Here is an 18,179-nt window from a genome sequence, read left to right as displayed (position 1 = left end):
CCCTCTCCATGCATTGGAAGAGAGGAATTTGCTTATTTATGCAGAATCTCCTGCTCACTAGCCTGCCCTTGTGTTCTGCTTGATGAACTGATTAATTCTCGATGAGGGGAAGGAGAAGTGGGGATCCTGGTGAAAGGGAAGGGGGGTAGGTTTTAGCATAAGAGGTTCGTGAAGAGAAGATTGTTAGCTCGGTTTAAAGGAGGACTGATTTAGAGAGGCAGAAAGTAGCGAGAGAATACTGTTGTCAGCCGGATAAAAATTTGAGATGATAAAACTAAAAATAAAAAACTCATATGGGAAAAAAAACACAAATCCCATGTCTAGGAATTACACAAAACTATTTTCCTTGAGCGAGAAATGATCACTGTTAGCAGCTTCTTCAGGGATCTCATTTGCTATGACTTTTGCTGATACAGTTTTCTGCACATAATTCCCTTTTCAGCAACTCTTTGGCTGCAGACCACCAGAGGATGTACCCTCTGAACCCACTGGTCACAAGCCCAGATATTTAATCTCTGCTGCTGCACACCCCTGCTGTGATGACACTGCAAATGCTGTGCGGTGCAAGGTTAATCAAAGTCAGAGTAGCCCACAGCTACTGACTTCACATTCCAAGCGTATGGTAATCTATCAGTGGACCAGGGGCATTAAAGATGGTGGTCATCTTGTCTGATGTCATCTCTTTCTGTGTAATGCTAAAGCTGCTCAGTGGTCAACACCTACAAGGCCTCAGTATAAGTAATAACCCCTCCTCCTTTCTCCTGCAACGGTGGTTGTTGTAGAAAATGAGAATGCGTTCTCAGTCTTGGTTAAACAGGTTAAACAAATGTTGAAATCCAAGAACAGAAATAATACAAATCAGTTGAAGCATCGGCTGCTGTCAGCTTTGGGATCATCATTATTGCTTTCACATGTGCCATGCCAGGCTAACTGTTACAGAGGCAATGGAGGAGAATGCAGAAAAAAGTCGCATCTCCAACATGCATCTTTTAGCTTGTTGATGTTCCTCTTCTAGGGATCACAATTGCACACATCCAAACCACTCAAGAGGCCTTTTAGAGACAAATTGAGATGGCCATGAGGCTCAAAGTATGCTGGAATTAGCATCAACAAGGCATTTAGAGGAAGATAATTTGGGCCGGTGGGGCCTACACCCCCCCCCGTGATATTCAGAAAAATATGTTCTTCATATCATCTCATTACTTTTTCTTTTTTGTTTGGAAGTGGAGATGCCAGGAGCATAAGAGTGTTAACTTTGGCAGTGGCTGGAGAGAGAGTGTGTGATCATTAATAAGACTGGTTTTCCTCTGTATCAAAGAAATTAGTAGACTTGAAATGCAGTGGGCCCTGCGCCGGCAAAGACACATGCATAGAAAGCAGATTAAAAAGTGTTCAAGTGTACACACTACACACACATACACACACTCATACACATGCACACAGAGGATACATATGCATCATATCCCTGCAATGCTGCAAAGTGACTAGGACACACGTGACTTTAGTAGTTGCACAGGCTGTGCGCATGGAACTTGTCTGCAGCACACAGTCCAATGAATCTTCACCAAATAATGAAGTGTTTTTTTTTTTTTTTTTTTAGATACTAAAAGCAATTTATTGTTGCTGGTTAAATTGATGACCACTCACTGGGTCCAGAAGAATCAAAAGCATGGCAGAGTCATGAATGAATGCAGGGGGTTATAATGCAGGCAAACAGACAAATTATTAACCACTGATAATAAAGAGAAGGCAGGTGGAGACTGAATGACATGACCTGGCATGTATGGTTTCTGCAAAACAAGGAGTAATAAACCATGAAAGGGTATTTATTTGGGTGCGCTTGATATAGAATCAGACAGAGCAACATTACAGATGAAGACAAAATTCAGTTGGCAATCACACCGATTCTTTGCAAACCATTGATTACATGGAGAGTCACACTAGTGGAAAATGAGTTGTACCGCTGTTCAGCAAACTGTTCAGCTGATTGTGCCACATAAACATTGCACACCACAAACAGATAGACCTGCACTCAGACTTGTATTGACTTGTGCCGAATCACACAGGCCCGTTAACAGCCATGGATGGGAGCGCAAGAGACGTCAGTGGCCACTGTAATTACATTCTGGAGGGAACGCATGGAGGCCACTGTGCTCATCTGTCTTCCATACTGATGCATGGAGATGGAGAGAGAGAGCGAGAGAGAGAGAGGGGGACAAGGGGAGAGAGGGGGAGAGAAGAGAGGTAGGCAGCATCCAAGGCTTGTCTCTGCCTCGTCAGTCATGTTGACACTTGGAACCGCTCAATCTCCTCACCTGGAGGAGGACAGAGCAAAAGAGAGAGAGAGAGAGAGAGAGAGAGAGAGAGAGAGTTGGACAGACAGCATGACTGGAAGCCTGACAAAAATGGATGAAAGGAGCGAGGATGGGAAAATTTGATATGCACAGAAGAATGACAGATTTGGTGGATGGGGGAGAGTGAAGCTGTCGCTGAAGTAGGGGGGAGTTAACGCCTCAAACTGACGCATGCTTGTATACACACACACACACACACACACACACATAAATTATGCTATCAGTGTCTGCATTCATTTTGCACAGTGATTTGTCTCCGCTCACACCTTTTTCCACACATAACCTAATCCCTTTTAAACACCTTATCCAGGAACACAGCATGTGCAACTTTATGTGGTTACCTTATCGAAATTTGACTTAATTTCAGCTTGGTTGTCAGATTATCTCTCACCATAACAAGCACTCTAGCAAAATGCAAACAGGCAAAACTACATATAGATCCACAACAATAGGAGAAAAAAAAATATTGTGAACAGAGATTGCAAGAACATCTTCCTGAAAGAAGACCTCAGTTTTTCTGGGCAGGTCTATTTTTTGCCTCTCAAAAAGCTTACCTGCAGTTGAGTGCAGGAGCACTAGGCTTTATTTCCCTATTCATTATTCATTACTCATACAAGATCTATTTTAGAAGTCATAGACCAAGCCACATCCCAGTAAAGATACTTTCTCCGTATGCACTGCCATGTGTGGTGGAAATGAAAAGTGAGCCTCCTGTGCAGGAAGGAGACAGAGATGGGATTTGGCAGCACGCAAATCTGTTTGTGTATATATTTTTTTCAGTTTTAAAGTTAGGTACACAGATAATAACGGTATATCAAATATTAGAATGAAAAAGATGCAGATATATAGAGTGATATACTCATCTTTAAAATACACACGTGCACAGAAGAGCAAAATTCACCGACGTAAACACACATTTGTGAGAAGTCGCAGTCGTTGGGCATTCGCCGCTCTCCATGGAAGGCTTCATTTCTTCTCAGTCTTTCTCCCGTCCCCACTTTCCCCCTCTCGTTTCACTTGCCTCTGCAGCTTTGGGAAATAAGTAGATTTATCGATGGTGCTTCGATGCCTCCGCTCCAGCCCCACTGTGCAATGCTGTTTAGACTAGACGTTTGTGTTTGCCGTGAAGTCCCTACCCCCTTAGGGAGAATCATGCCGGTTTTCAGCTGCAGCACTCTACATATGCTATCCTGAATGTCCTGATTTTATGCTTGCTGACTCCAGTCTTATCAGTGCATCCAATAAGGGAGGAAAAATTTTATCTTAATCTGGGTAATATCATGCCCAGCTGTGGTCACAACCACTGTCAAGGACTACAATCAGCATTTTGTTTTGAATTCAAAGAACCTTTAGGCATAATCTAGTGATGCTTAACGTGTTTCCTTTATAATACATGAGCACTAACCAAAAGACAAACATAGGTAGGACTTGGCGATGTATTTGAATCTAATTCACATAGCTGAAATCTGCGTGAATTTACTTGCAATTATCATAAGCTTGGAAGATTTTTAGGTGCTTCTTGTGGCCACCTGCACAAAAACTGGAAAAGGAAGAAACTGCAAGTGGTTCAGAGGAGAAAGTGGACCGACAGTCATCAAAGTCAGCACTGAACACAAAAGGGCACACCAGAATGCCAGGGAGGAACATTCAAACAACAAACATTGCCATCTTTGAAGCTTTGGGGTACAAAGAGGATTTGATGGTATCGGTCACTGTTTTGTAAGTGGTTTCACAGAATTCAAGTTTTTAAAGTGGGCTTCACTTATTGACCTCAGTCCACACAAACTATTTAGGTTATTCTTTTGTTTACCATTTGTTTGTTCACTTAACACATACATGAGGCTTCCTTGATGCATTAATCATGTTTTGGTTTCCTGATGCTATACTGCAAACATTTTCCATCTTAAAAAGTCATTTAGTCTCATATTCAGTGGTAAAATCTCTTTTTTTTTTGTACTTAAGGCAAATGATAAATCTGGTAGTGGAATTAAATAAAGCCACTTGTTTCCAATTGTAATGAACTTTCCACAATATTCTTGAATCGATTGTCATCACTCAAGTCAGTCTAATGAATTCCTGATAGTAGAGGCTGATCTGTCTTAATCTGCCTTGTTTCAACATAGTGAGACAGAAAAATTCCTCAAACAAGTGAGATTATCTCATCCCACTGGCAGATTTTTCCACTCGCTTGCAAAGAAAAAAAAGCAAGCTTTTAACGGAATGTGAGACTAAATTACTTGTAAAAATGGGGAATGGTTGAAGTGTAGTGTGACTTCATGCGCACATAAAGGCCGCTGGCCCAATGAGAATGATTATGTTTGAGGCGGGAGCAGTTTAATGGAAGAGGAAAAGACATTCGCACACACACACACACACACACACACACACACACACACACACACACACACGAGTGTGACAGAAAAAGATGTAGGAGGAATTAAAAGGTAGAGGTAGAGACAACACACTCGCTGGCCTTCCAACCATTCCAGCCTTCCTCCTGTGTGTTCGATCTAAGGCAGGTTGCTCCTTATGTTGCTCCAAAAATGCTGCAACCGCCTTCCACGCCACATATACATACATACATGCAACCACACACATATTGTACAGATTTGGACAGGACATTTGTGTTAGCTACATGACTGTTCCCTATGTCTGTGTGTGCGTGTGTGTTGTGTGTGAGTATCTGTGTGTGCCACAATTGGCTGTCCCAACATAATGTTTCTTCACATTTCCTGTTGTGAAGTTTTTGCTGCAGTCTGTAATCGCTTTTGATCTTTTTTCTTTTTCTTTTTTTTTTTTTAAACTGCTGCACACTGTGGTTTTGTCAGCTGTTCTGTGCTGTATATTTTTTTCTTCTTTTCATTGTCTGTCAGTGGTGTGTCTACACAGACAGAGAGACAGAACAGAACAGAACAGAACAGACAGAACAACTGGCCTTCTGCCCCCATTGCACACAGTTGGTAGCAGAGTGAGGGAGATCACACAGAGAGGTCAACTTCTACTTTACCCAGGCAGCCTGGAGAGGAGGTCAGAGCTCACCACGGATGCAGCAGCAACCTCACTCTGCGTTTTCTCCTCCTTTCTGCAGCGATGACCTTCCTCCAGACTCGTCTTTGGGGGATGAGGGGAAGGGAGGTGAGGGGAAGCTGCAGTGTGAGGCCCAGCCACAGCAACAGCAACAGCAACAGCAACCACAAAAGCAACAGCAGCAACAGCAACAGCCCGAGCCACAGCAACAGCCACAGACTCAACCACAACCCCAGCTGCAGCCTGAGCCCCAATCGCAGCCACAAACTCAGCCACAGCCCCAGCCCCCGCCCCAAACTCAGCCACAACCACAGCCACAACCACAGACTGAACCACAGCCACAGCCCCAGAATGAAGCACAGCCCCAGCCAGAGCCTGAGCCTGAGCCCCAGCCTACGCCCCAGCCTGAGCCTCAGCCCCAAGTTGAGCTCCCGAGTGAGGAAGTGGCACAGGATGCCCCTTCAGCTCCGACGCCTAGTGGAGGGGAGCAGGAGCAGGAGCAGGAGCAGGAGCAGGAGCAGGAGAAGGAGCAGGAGGAGGGGGAGCGGGAGAAGCAAAACTCGGAAGTGGGGGAGGCAGAGAGAAAGCAAGAGGGAGAGGAGCTGGCTGAGAGGTACCAGGGCGAGACAGCTCTGGAGGAAGAGGAGGAGGAAGGGGGAGGAGCTAAAGGAGGCGGGGCAGGGAGGCGAGCCAGTCTGCACCACACGGCCTCGCCCATGAGGGTGCAGCGCAACGGGGCCTGCTCACACTCCGCCACCTCTGACTATGAGCTCTCGCTCGACCTCAAAAATAAGCAGGTAGGGTTGTGTTGGGGACGGGGGAGGGTGGGGTTGTTGTGTTGTTTGGGGGAGGGGAGGGGAGGGGGTGGGTGACCTGTGTGTACTGTGCGTCTTGTGGTCTTGGTTGTCTGTGATGTTTAGCTTTCTGTCTGAGGTCGAGGCTTTTTGGTCTGGGGTCAAAGCTGTTGTTCGGATGCATCAGTGTGTGGCAAGTAGTATTTTGTGGCTTTTCTTTTGTTTTATCTTTGTTTTTTGTTTTTTTAGTTTTTGCTTGTTTGTCATTTTATCTGTACTGGCACTGTTGGACTTCGGATGACATTTGTTATCCAAGCTGTATCAACTGACTGGATGGTTTTGGCTTTGAATGTTTTTTTTTTTTCCTCAGAGTTATTTAAAGCCAATGGGACTAGCTATCTTTTCTTCATTATCATCAATCATCATCATCATTGCCACTATCATCCCATCATTATCTCCGCCATCATCTTAACATGGTTTTGTCTTTCAGCAGATATGGAGTGATGAATTTTCTGAAAGTAATTACAGAGATTATTTCTTAAGTTATTTTTTTACTGCAGCATGAGAGTGACTCATGTACAGCTATTTTCCGACTGATGGCCTCTGTTTTTTTTTTTTTTTTTTTTTTTTTTTTTTTTTTTACTTAAGTCATGTGTGCAAGCACACACATGTAATCAGAGAAAAAGGAGGATCAGAGTTGTATTTATATCTGCATGACTGAAATTTAATTTATTCCCTGCTTTATAAGATATTGCATTCAATGGATGATGAAAAGTCCAAATTTCCAGTTCCTACAGAAAATAAAGGCATCCAGTGACCAATTTCCATGGCATTCTTATCTGTTTTTATGGTATCACAGCCAGCTTAGCTGATTTGTCCTGGTTGTCTGATTAATACTGATATGTTCATGAACTGTGATTGTATTACCTGTGGGTGTGTACGCATTTCCATGTTCTCATGTCTGTGTTTTCATCATGCTGCTCATCAGGGACTTGGGAATCATCAGATACTCATCTGCATTTCAAGACCATCAAAAATTCACCCATCATCCATAATCATTATTAACCATATAACCATCATCGCTGAATCTGGAGCTTCAACCAGGTAAGGCAGAGATACAGCAGCATTTGGTTTCAATTTGTGAGCTGTACTCCTGATCAGCTGGGACTAAGATGTTCATCAATTACACAGTGATAGCACAGCATGCAGGAATTTATGTCAGACTTCCCACTGTTCATAACTTGCATTGAAAAGAGGGCTTCTTCCACTGAAAAGATTTTTCTTTTTAAATAATGCACACAGATAGCTGAGATGCTCAGCTCAAGTCTTGACTTTCATACTTAATCAACAATCCAGAACAACTTGTTTGTGAGCCCTAGAGTCAGGGGTCTGTCAGCCTTAGGCCACCTTTCATACTTGGCCAAAAGAAGCGGTGCCACCGTTTTTTGGCCTGAATAAATTCTCATATTTGTTTACATTCTGTACAAATGAAGAAAACATCCAGCAAAAATGAGCTACACAAGCGTTATGATGCTTGTTTACTTGAATCACTACTTCAGTCATTCGCTACGGACACTATTCAAACCAAGCGTTACAACACAGCTATCATTTTGCTCTGTCTCACTCTTACGGTCAGCTTTATTCTCACTCAATTTTCACCCCTTTTTCTCCACCCATCCTTTCCCTGCTTTTGACTGCAGCCTCTTTCAATCTCAGCTTCTACCTCATGCCCCCCCCCTCCTCCATTCTCACTCTCTTAATCTCCTTTCTGAGGGCTGCCCTCCCCCTCTTTTACTCACTATCTTCCTGTCTGTGATGCTGAAGATACCCGATCAGTGAAATTGATCTTCTGTCTGTACAGACATGCACCCCAATGAGATTTCACCGTGCTGCCAATGATTTGGGGGTGTAGGGGCCTGATGGATCCACAGATCAATGTCAGGGTGATTGGATCGGCGGGGCAGTACCTTTATTGCTGTGGAAGAACCTCGTGACAGAGTATTTGAGTGTTAACTTGACTGTTTAACAATCATGTAGTTGATATTTAGGGTCCCAGCAAATGTGAAATAATCCCTTTTAGTGGAATGAGGATGAACATGTTATCCCGATGCCACAGACAATTCATTTCTTCTGTATTAATATGTATTTGCTTTAAATAAGTGTTCACTCTCCATAAGTTGCCTAAACATACATGATTTTGATTCTGTTTGCCAGCATTAAAGAAGAGCTGTTCATGTTACCAGTACATATTGGCTGTCCTAAGCGATAGAAATTACATATGTAAAGTCTTGTTCAGTGGTAGTCCCCTTTTAGTTTTTTTCAGTGAAGCAGGACAAATCCAATGTTTCTCAGACCAATTTGTACTACACTTTGAATTGCTTGCACAAAGACTATTTAAATGAACTCCCTTGGAGATGAAGGGCCATTCCTTTTTCCCTCTCAGCCAAGGCCCTACAGATACATCAGTGTTTTCTTTTCATATAGGACAAACAAATTTGTTGGCAGGTTGTTCATCAGATGGAGAGGTCGTTGAAAGTAAGTAGCGTGGGTTCAATTAATGTTGACTGTATAGCCTTTTGTTTCACCCAGATGAGGAGTGATTGGAGAGGGAGGCTGGCTTTAAATGGCCTAAGCTTCCACTTACCCATCTCTGTCAATTTTCTACAGGGCTATAATTGCTGCAAATCTCTGCTTGAGTACGCATTGTATTGAGGTTGCCATGAATCAAATGCTACTTATCTGCATGGTGGTATAGAACCGGCAGTGATAAGTGCTATCTGAAGGCCTGCTGTTCCTGCATAATCACACTAGAAAGCACAAGTGAGATACAAGGAATATCACACGAGGGCCAGCTAAGGATTCAGTGTCAGAACTTCTCAACGAAGACTTATTGTTCTGTGATACACGTCAAGATGTTCAGGATGTGTACGAGTGTGTCTTTAAACTGCTGATGCAGAGAAGGTGCCACGCACCAGACTTGATAACATTATTCACTGGGGCGCTGAGAGCAGTGAAAAATCGTTCTGGCCATCCTCCATATGTTTCAGATGGGTTAGGGTCTTTTAGGGGTCCTTGCAATTGAGACCTGACTTTTATGTGTTTATTTATTTAATTCCAAAATGCTCTGTTTTCTCTTAGGCACAGTTGAACTTTCCATGCTCATGGCATTCACAGAAAAAATAAGGTCAGATGTCTCTCACAAGCAAAAGTTAGAGGCAAAAGTCAAGGATTCAATCAGTCATTCAATAAGCAGTGACCTTTTTGGGGTAATTAACTAATTTAGGTAAAAGATGTGCCAGCTGAAGGTATTTCGCCACATTCTGATGACAGAGACTTTTTATTGTCATCTCCATTTTGTAATACAGTCAGCATTAGTTGTGTCCCAATTTTGCCGTTATGTAATGCGGTCTCATTAATCCTGCAGATGTTTCTGTGCTGTAGACAAGACAGCGTGCATGAGCTGGAGAGCTAATAACTAGAGCTTTGCATTTTACCCTTCATTTTAGCAGCATGCGAGATCTAATCATCTGCTGTTTAACTTGTGCACAACAGCTTTGACTTGCACATTTGTAACTGAGACACTTTGAGTTTAAATATTATAAAAACCCCCAATGATTACAGTTCGCAATATTTAATCTCAGTGTTCCTGATGTGTGATTTCAAGAGGCAGTCATTGATTATCATTCCATTTTCCAAGATTAGAGCACCTAATATTTCTTTCCTATGCCAGTGTATTATTTAAAAAAAAAAAAAAAAAAACTGGGAATAGTCGCTTGCCAGGGGGTTTGTGACTGCCTGCTAGTGCAAGTCAATGAAAAACCAAACATCCATAGCGCCAAACTCCTATTTCTTTTCAATTAAATTCAAGATCTTCGAAACGGTCCTATTACTTTTTTTAATCTCACTGCAGCTGATGGAATGCCTCATTGGGGTTTTGGAGAAAAAGTTTCCCCACCAACTTGATCAGAAAAAAAAACATCATAGGTTTTCAGATGTCCTAATAGGCGTATTAATTTATTATGAGTAGATGGGGTCACCAATATTTCAAATGTACCCTTTAAAAATACAATTTTGTAAATTGCGCACAAATGTCAAACATTAAAATGTAATGTATGTGTCTGCTGTGCGGCTTTGTTTAACATTTGCCAAGGTGAGGGTTAAAAGACAGACATTTAATGCCAAGTTATAACTGGCTTCTTTTTACCATACTATAATAGGAGAGGAAGAGATAGAAATCATGGCACATTGCTCCAAACAGCAAAGTCTGCTCTTCTTCAGAATCACACAAAACAAATGGTGTTTTACAGACAGTCTGACCTTTAGTTCTGAGACAGATTTCCATTCGAAGCAGCAACATTTTTAGACTAAAACTTGGAACACATAGCCTTTGAAAGCCTCTGGGTATTAATATTTTATATATAGAAAGACAAAGTCCCGTGTTTCATGCCAAGAAATCCATCATTACTTCCTTGTGCTCGACATCAGTTGTTGCTTTTGTGGCTTCAGACTATTTGATATGCCTCTGCACTTGTTTTTCTATTTTAGTGTTTTGCCATAAGCGAGATCATTACCTGCCCTGCTTTTTGGATGCAACAATTTTCATCCTTGACTTTGGATGTTTAATACCCCCTCCATATGAAGTGTGTAGAATAATTATTCATGATTTTCCATCTGAATATCCGGCCACTTCTAGTTGTCACCCTCAGTCTGTTGGCCAGGAGCTGAGCTAATTTTGAAATCTCCCATCACATACTTCTTATTCCATTGCCATGTTGCAATCTGCTGATACCTTTTTGTACCACACTGCTTTCCACCCATTGTTTCCCAGTGAAAAGGGGAATGTGGGGTCAGGATGGCGCTGATCCGCCTGTCAAAATCCATTTAGAGACCGTGGTGTAACAGAGCAGTGCCATCACCGTTCCCTCAAACCGCTGTGTCTCCGGAGTGATCTCTCTCCATCAGCGCTCAGTGAAGTGATCAGAGGCAGAACTGACAGTCGCCTAATGGGGGGGATTTTCTGCAGTGCCACTCTTGCCATGGTCGTCTGTCTCACCACCTCTTTCTGTATTACCCTCTCCCCTAATATCCAGACAGACTCACTTGTTCTTGTGTGCCTTCCCTGTTCTGTTCATCCATCACTTTTCCATGGTTTACTGAGATGGAGCAGTGGTGGTCAAGACCCGCAGCACCGAGGAACCACGTGCTGACCTGGTATCACATCCTGTCAGAAATGCCTCCTCTTTGTCTCTCCTGCTTTACCCTCCTTCTCAGTTTTCTGTCTCAATGCAGAGGAATTTCTAAAGGGGTCGAATGCTTACTCTCCTCAAGAAAAAAAAAAAAAAAAAAAAAACACAATATACTATATGTATACATTCCCTCTAAGTCTGTGCTCAGTCATTTGCTTTCTTCATTCCCTCCATTCTTCTCTCTCCCATCCATCTCCTTCTGTGTTGCCCTGCTGGCTGTAATTCTAATGGAATGGCAAAGTGTATCAGATACACACTCAGATAAAAAGAAAAAAAAAGCGCAACGTGACCTAAATGCTTTATTCAGCGTCCCCGAACTTGCTCACACAGAAGGCAAAACAAACAAGCCCGACTGCCACATTTAATCAAACGCAGCCGCACTGAGGGCCCTTTCTCACGTCCAAGGGCACCTCTGCAGCGGCACTCTTTGTGAAATTTGTTTTGATGAGGGACATCTTTCTGAGTAATGAGGTCAAGCCTATTACCTCGACTCCTGTCTTTTAAAAAACTTACACGGTCTATCCCGGGTAGCAGTCAAAGTGATAAGGCTAACCTTGTCATAGCAAAGTTGTACACGCAGCAGTCGCAGGACAGTCCAGATTAAAAAGTGATGAATATTCAGGGTGACTTCGACCAGTCTGCAGGAAGAGAATGCACGGTGTTCTATTGAGAAGTGGCCATCAGCAGATACAGTGGAGCTCAAAGCCGGGGTCCTATTCAGACACCACCTTAATATTCTCTGTACATCTCCCTTTCCTCACAGAGGCTCTGCGGTGAAATGTAAATGGAGTTAGATAAGATGGATTTCTCAGTGTCGCTCCACTTTTCTAAAGAGCTTTGTATGTGATTCAGTTCTTCAAATGACAATAGGAGAGGCTGCATCTTGTTGAACTAACCACTTATCACAAATTGCAAACCCTTGAGGCATTACAGCCTATCAGTGCCTCTTTGCAGAAGTCCATAGGAGGTGGCTGGGTGACTTTGTGCTGGTCTGTGAGAGAGGAGATTAGTGGCTGAAAGTCACATTTTGATCCCTCATGGCCTCAGTATCCCCCTCTAAAACCATTCAGTCAATTGCCTTTGAATTTACAGGGGGGATATTTTACGTGGACCGAATTAATCCTCATGTCCACATCATTCCTGATACAAGAAGCCTGTTCAAATCCTTAACAGAACATTCAGAGAGGAGGCAGCGGTGATTCAATTTTCTTTCAGAATTCAATTCTAGACTTTTTTTTTAACGTGTGCAGTACACATAGAGTTTCTACATAGCATATTTGGTGTACATATACCTAATTTTTAATATTTTTAAACAGGCAGAATATCATATAATTATTTTCAAATGCACATTGTCATTCCATGAAGATAGATCTACCTCCACGCTCGTGCCCTTGATAAAGTTAGAACAGAAGCAAAATTATATTCATTGATTTAGTCTAAATGAAAAGGATTTACAAAAGATGTGCATTGCGCAGAGTGACTTGAAAAGATAAGAGCTTTTTCTGGGCGCTTCCAAAGATACCCAGACCCTGATTGTTCTGGGAAACTCAAAGAGGTTTCATCCAGCGTTTGAGCTGCTGCCAGATGAGGACGGCCATATTACATCTCTATCTATTTCCCACAGCATTGGAGCAATTTTTCACAGGCAAGATTAATGACTCACTCAGTTTCAGACAATTTAAAGTTGTGTGGAGGACATCTCAACAGAATTCGCAGAGATTATGAGTTCTGTTTGGTGAGGAAATGAACAGTTTGTCCAAATGTGTGCGAGTCAGCCATTACCGTGCTTTTTTCTTTTTCAAAGTATGGCTTTGACCAGGCTGTTATACTGTCAGTACATAAAGCGCACAGCATTGCAAAAGGGAAGAATAGAAATGTTTGGGAATATCTTGATATGGACCCTGTTGCTAGTGCCTTTTCAAGACTGTACCTGCAAGTCCCTTCATGTTATGGATTTTTATTTGACAACAATTATTTCGTTCCTCACACCTTCTCTGTCCTTCACATTTATTTTTTCCCTTCTGCCGATTCATTTTTCACTCTCTTCTTTCCACCCTTTTTTCCAACTCTGATGTTTATCTTTCATGCACTGCAGAGCCTGGGCAAGATTATATATATATTAAAACCATTTAAACCTTGGTAATGACATGGCATGCGTGCCAACCTCCCACAAATATATCCAACCGTGATACAGGGGATTATAGGTCTCAAAGCTCAGGCACATGGAGTCCTCTATGACCTTGGCACTTCACGATGTTTTTGTATTGATTTTGGTGTGCAGGTTTCAGTCCATATGCATCCATCACTGTCATAATCATACATCTTTGATCCCTAATAGTTAGGACACCATTGTCACTTACAATATTTCATCAATAATTGCATCTTGGTTGGTAGATTAATTAACCCTCTTCTGACATCTAGATTGTAGTTTGTTGAGTAGGTGGTGAGTGGATTTTTGTACAACAAAACAAATTCCAAAGGGAAAAAAATGCTTTTGGATGTCTGTGTATCTTTTTTTTTTTTTTCTTGTGGTCTTTGATACTGTTTGCTCACTGAGATGAAGACTTCAACACATGATGCATCTGTTACTTATTTGTAATGGGTTTATGGTAGCAATAAGAGAAATTTCACCAGTGTTTTTTTTTTTTCATCTTTCCCTTTATTCTCTAGATCGAAATGTTAGAGCACAAATACGGTGGCCACCTCATCTCCCGCCGTGCTGCCTGCAAGATCCAGACCGCCTTCCGCCAGTACCAGCTCAGCAAGAACTTTGAGAAGATCCGCAATTCTCTGCTGGAGAGTCGGCTGCCTCGGCGCATCTCCCTGCGCAAGGTCCGTGTGCAAAACACCGAGGGTTTCTCTGCTGAACGGGCCCTGGCAGAAGGCTGCAACTTGGCCGGCATTCCACTGGTGCGCTCACCATCTCTGCCCACCACTGTTGGTGGCACCCTGACTGACCTGGAAGACTCCTTCACCGAGCAGGTACAGTCACTGGCAAAATCTATTGATGATGCACTCAGCAACTGGAGCCTGAAGACCATGTGCTCACTGCAAGAAGGCGGCACCTACCAGTTCAGTGCCGAGTCCTTCAGCACGGCTGCAGCAGCGGCAGCAGCCGCAGCAGCTGCAGGAGTAGGAGGCGGAGGAGAAGGAGGTGGAGTGGGAGAGTCAGCGATTCATCAAGGCCCGGTGGACCCAAGTGACCTGTCGAGAAGTGCTAGCAAGCTGATGATGGCGTTCCGGGATGTGACGGTGCAGATCGACAGCCAGAACTTCCGCGTCTCATCTTCAGTCATGGAATCCTCCACATCTGTTGCGCTCGGCAACTGTGTCCAGCAAGGAGGAGCCTCCAGCACTGTGACAACTACGTCCACCACAACAAACTCCACTCCAACCTCCATCGCTCTTGCCCCCCCACAAGAACCCCCTCCTCCGCCTGCAGAAGTCCCAGCAGAACCCACAGAACCCCCTATACCCCCACAAGAACCCCCGCCACCCCCTGAACCAGAATCAGAGATAGAAGGAGACGGGCTGGATACTGACTTCCCTGCCCCGCCTCCAAGTGAAGAAGAGTTGGAGGAAGAGGAGCAGCCTCCACTAACCCCTCTGGACAAGATGGCTTCCCCACAAGGTCCAGAGGAGGTTGTGGTGGCGGCACCTGCAATCACAGAAGCCCTTCAGGTCCCTCCGCCACAGGAGGCTGTACCGGTGGTGAGCTCCCCTGTGGCGGAGCCCCTGGAGGTCAAGAGGAGCGGCTCGGAGACGGCTGACAACAGCTCCGAGCAGATGAGCAGCAGCAGCACGTCCACAGAGGCACGTTCGACATCTGAAGCCTCGTCCAAGGAGGCACTGCAGGCCATGATCCTCAGCCTGCCACGCTACCACTGTGAGAACCCTGCCAGCTGCAAGTCACCCACGCTGTCCACTGACGTCATGCGAAAACGCCTCTACCGCATTGGCCTCAACCTCTTCAATGTGTAAGTCACTGACTCAACACGGCATTTTCAATCTTCCTTTCATGATTAGATGATTCTGATTACACTTGACAGCAGACTTAACAACACAACAACAACATTTCATATCCAGGATCCACACTTTGAGTCTCTCTCTTGCTCAGCATTGGGGGTAATGTTTTTCACATTTGGTTGTTGGAAGGCGATGGTAGATACAGAGAGAATGTTTTGTTTCGTTCTTAGGATTTTCTATGTGAGGTATCACAGTATGAAAAGATTAAAATGCACTTTCTTGTTCTTTCTCTTTCTTTCCCCTATTTTCCCCATATTTATTTACCTTTACGTGAGATTTTTTTTTTTTTTTTTTTTTTTTGCTTCAATAGTTAAATTTAAAGCCATTGCATTTTCAGAAACCCAGCCATTCTTTTCCACCTTGAGGCATATTAACTGATAAACCAGCTGGAAAGCCTCTGCTGAGCAGGTTTACCTCATTTAAATTAAAGGAGCTGGCATTGTCGGCCAATTAGCGTTCAATATTGTGACTGCTCTGTGTGCGAGGACCCAGTCTTCAATTTAATTCAATTCAAATCAGCTGTTAACTGAATTACATTTATTTTCAAAACATCATGAAGAACATTATTCTTTTGTTGAGGAATACAGCATGCTAACTGAAAACAAAATTATGAAAGCCTAGTAATGTGGGACTCTTAATACTCTTATTTTTCCCACAGCTTTGGGCTGAAGCCTGCGCGTCCCGGAAAGCATCTCACCTACTGCATATGTTTTGTGTTAGAAACAGTCTGTTGGTAATCTCCAATGTCTGTATATTGTGTAGGCAGTGAAATATAAACTGTGATCCATAAATTAGTAACCATGGACACCTTGCATACTGTAACTATCACCTCCTGCATTTGTGAGACAATTGCATCTAATCAGAAAGTAGAGAGTGATGGCTACGATTACACTGGGGGAGGAGACAGTATCCAGCCGTCATGTTCATATATACCTGAAGTTCAGCAGAGCTCTATGGACTCAAAGAGCTTGGACAAGCACTTTTTATAGTGTCTTATTGTATTGGACAAAGGAGCAGGATGAAGGGCAAGTCCCCAGCTAGATCTGAAGTGGCTTCTTTCTTCTCAGAGAGAAAAAATGAGAGCAGGCAGGGGGAGTGGGTGGAGAATGAGAGGGAAGGGAAGAGGATAAATTATTGAGGCAGTGAAGAGCATGAGGATTGAGTGAAAGGAGGATAAGCAATGATACGAGCAAAGGAAAGAAAATGAAAGGAAACATGAGTCTGCTTGGTTTAGATGAAAGTGGAAAGTTAATGATGTCAAGACATGTAGCAACAGTCGTATCTCAGGTTGTCCAGTTACGAGGTTTCCGTCGTGAAAACACGCACTGTGCAGATTCCTGACGGTACGGATGTATTTCATGACATTGAAAATGGAATTTACTAAAACCCTTTTGAGAATATTTGCAGATCAAATCCCTTATCCGCACATTAATTTGTAAAACGTGACACATTTCCATATATGCGATTATAAGAGTGCATTCATGATTAGATCTAGAAATGTATTTTTTTTTCCTCATCTGCTGCCGCCCAATTTAATCATGACGGAAATGAATGCATAGACACTAAAGTGTATGCTTATTATAACAAATGTGACTACACATGTTCTCTTTCTTCTATTTTTGTTGTTTCAGCTTGCATGTAAAAAAAATGTCATTGAAATAGAAAAAAATAACGAATAATTTAAGAAATACATTTGTTTTTCTCTGCTTGAGTGTTCCATGCAAAGCTGTTACATTTCTACTAAAATTTTCATCGTTACTGACTTTGGAATAACAGCAAAACAAGAGGCCTTTGAACAAGCGAATGTTAATACCTGATCAGTGTGGACATTTTCAAGTGTTTCAGAATATAAGCACAATTTTCATCTGCATCAGTGCATGATTCAGGCAGTTCCTCTCTCCCTAAAATATATACACACATGCAAAACCAATAGCCAATAGTCCCAGTGGAATTCCCTCTGTCGCTCCCAAATGGACTAAAGAACATACTTTTCATCATCCTCAGTCCCAGCCTGTTTATGATTGCTGGTTGCAGCAGCTGTCATCCATTCTGAATTCAATCTCCCTCCCTGCCTAGTGAAGAGTGACAAAGTCGAGAGCAGATAAGAAGACACACTCCAGACAGGTGCAAGGTGGGTACATGGCAGCAGGAGATAGGTGGAAGCTGTGTTGCCATGGTGATGACACCAGGGTCAGTGCTGAGTGAATCGTTTCTGCTGACGTGTCTGGAGATAACCTGAATCCCCCAGATGTTACACGCTCTTAGCCAGCGTTGTAGTGGGGAATAAAACCTGGATCAACTCTGACCTCCAGCTGGTAATCGTCATAAGGCAAACAACCACCAATATAAAAGGTTATATAATCAACAGTGTATTCAGAACAGCATTCACTTGTTTTTTTCCCCTCAAAGGACTCAATTCTCACCTAACTTTACATGACGGATCTTAAGATTTATGTCAGGCTAAAAAGCTGGGTGAAATTTATTTTGCAAGCCGAGTGCAGGTGGGTTTAACTTCCGTGATATCCTTGATCTTACTTTTTCTGCACTTTGCATTCCTCCGTCCAACGTGTTTGAAACAGCGTGACTCCCTGAGCAGTGCTCAGCAGCCAACAGCACACCTGGAAGGAATTATTAAATGGGGAGAGTCACCATATGCTCCATTAGCTTTTCACCCAGAGCGCATCCTCAGGGGCCAAAGCTCCCCTCCACCTTGAAATAAATGAACTGGACCC

At 43.1% G+C, this 18,179-nt stretch overlaps 1 protein-coding gene across 2 annotated transcripts in view; it reads left to right on the top strand.

Annotated features, from left to right (window-relative positions):
* Positions 1 to 18,179, top strand: part of iqsec3a (IQ motif and Sec7 domain ArfGEF 3a) — a 101,528-nt gene that overhangs the window by 38,552 nt on the left and 44,797 nt on the right. The window contains exons 3-4 of one of the 2 annotated variants that reach the window (XM_030045954.1): positions 5,443 to 6,178; positions 14,092 to 15,398. In XM_030045954.1, coding sequence (XP_029901814.1) covers positions 5,443 to 6,178; positions 14,092 to 15,398 — 2,043 coding nt within the window. Of the gene's footprint in view, positions 1 to 5,442; positions 6,179 to 14,091; positions 15,399 to 18,179 lie in introns of those variants that run through there. The other variant, XM_030045955.1, reaches the window with a different exon arrangement.

The sequence above is a fragment of the Myripristis murdjan genome, chromosome 23 (assembly GCF_902150065.1).
Source record: "Myripristis murdjan chromosome 23, fMyrMur1.1, whole genome shotgun sequence".
NCBI lineage: Eukaryota > Metazoa > Chordata > Actinopteri > Holocentriformes > Holocentridae > Myripristis > Myripristis murdjan.
This window is presented reverse-complemented; position numbering and strand designations above follow the sequence as displayed.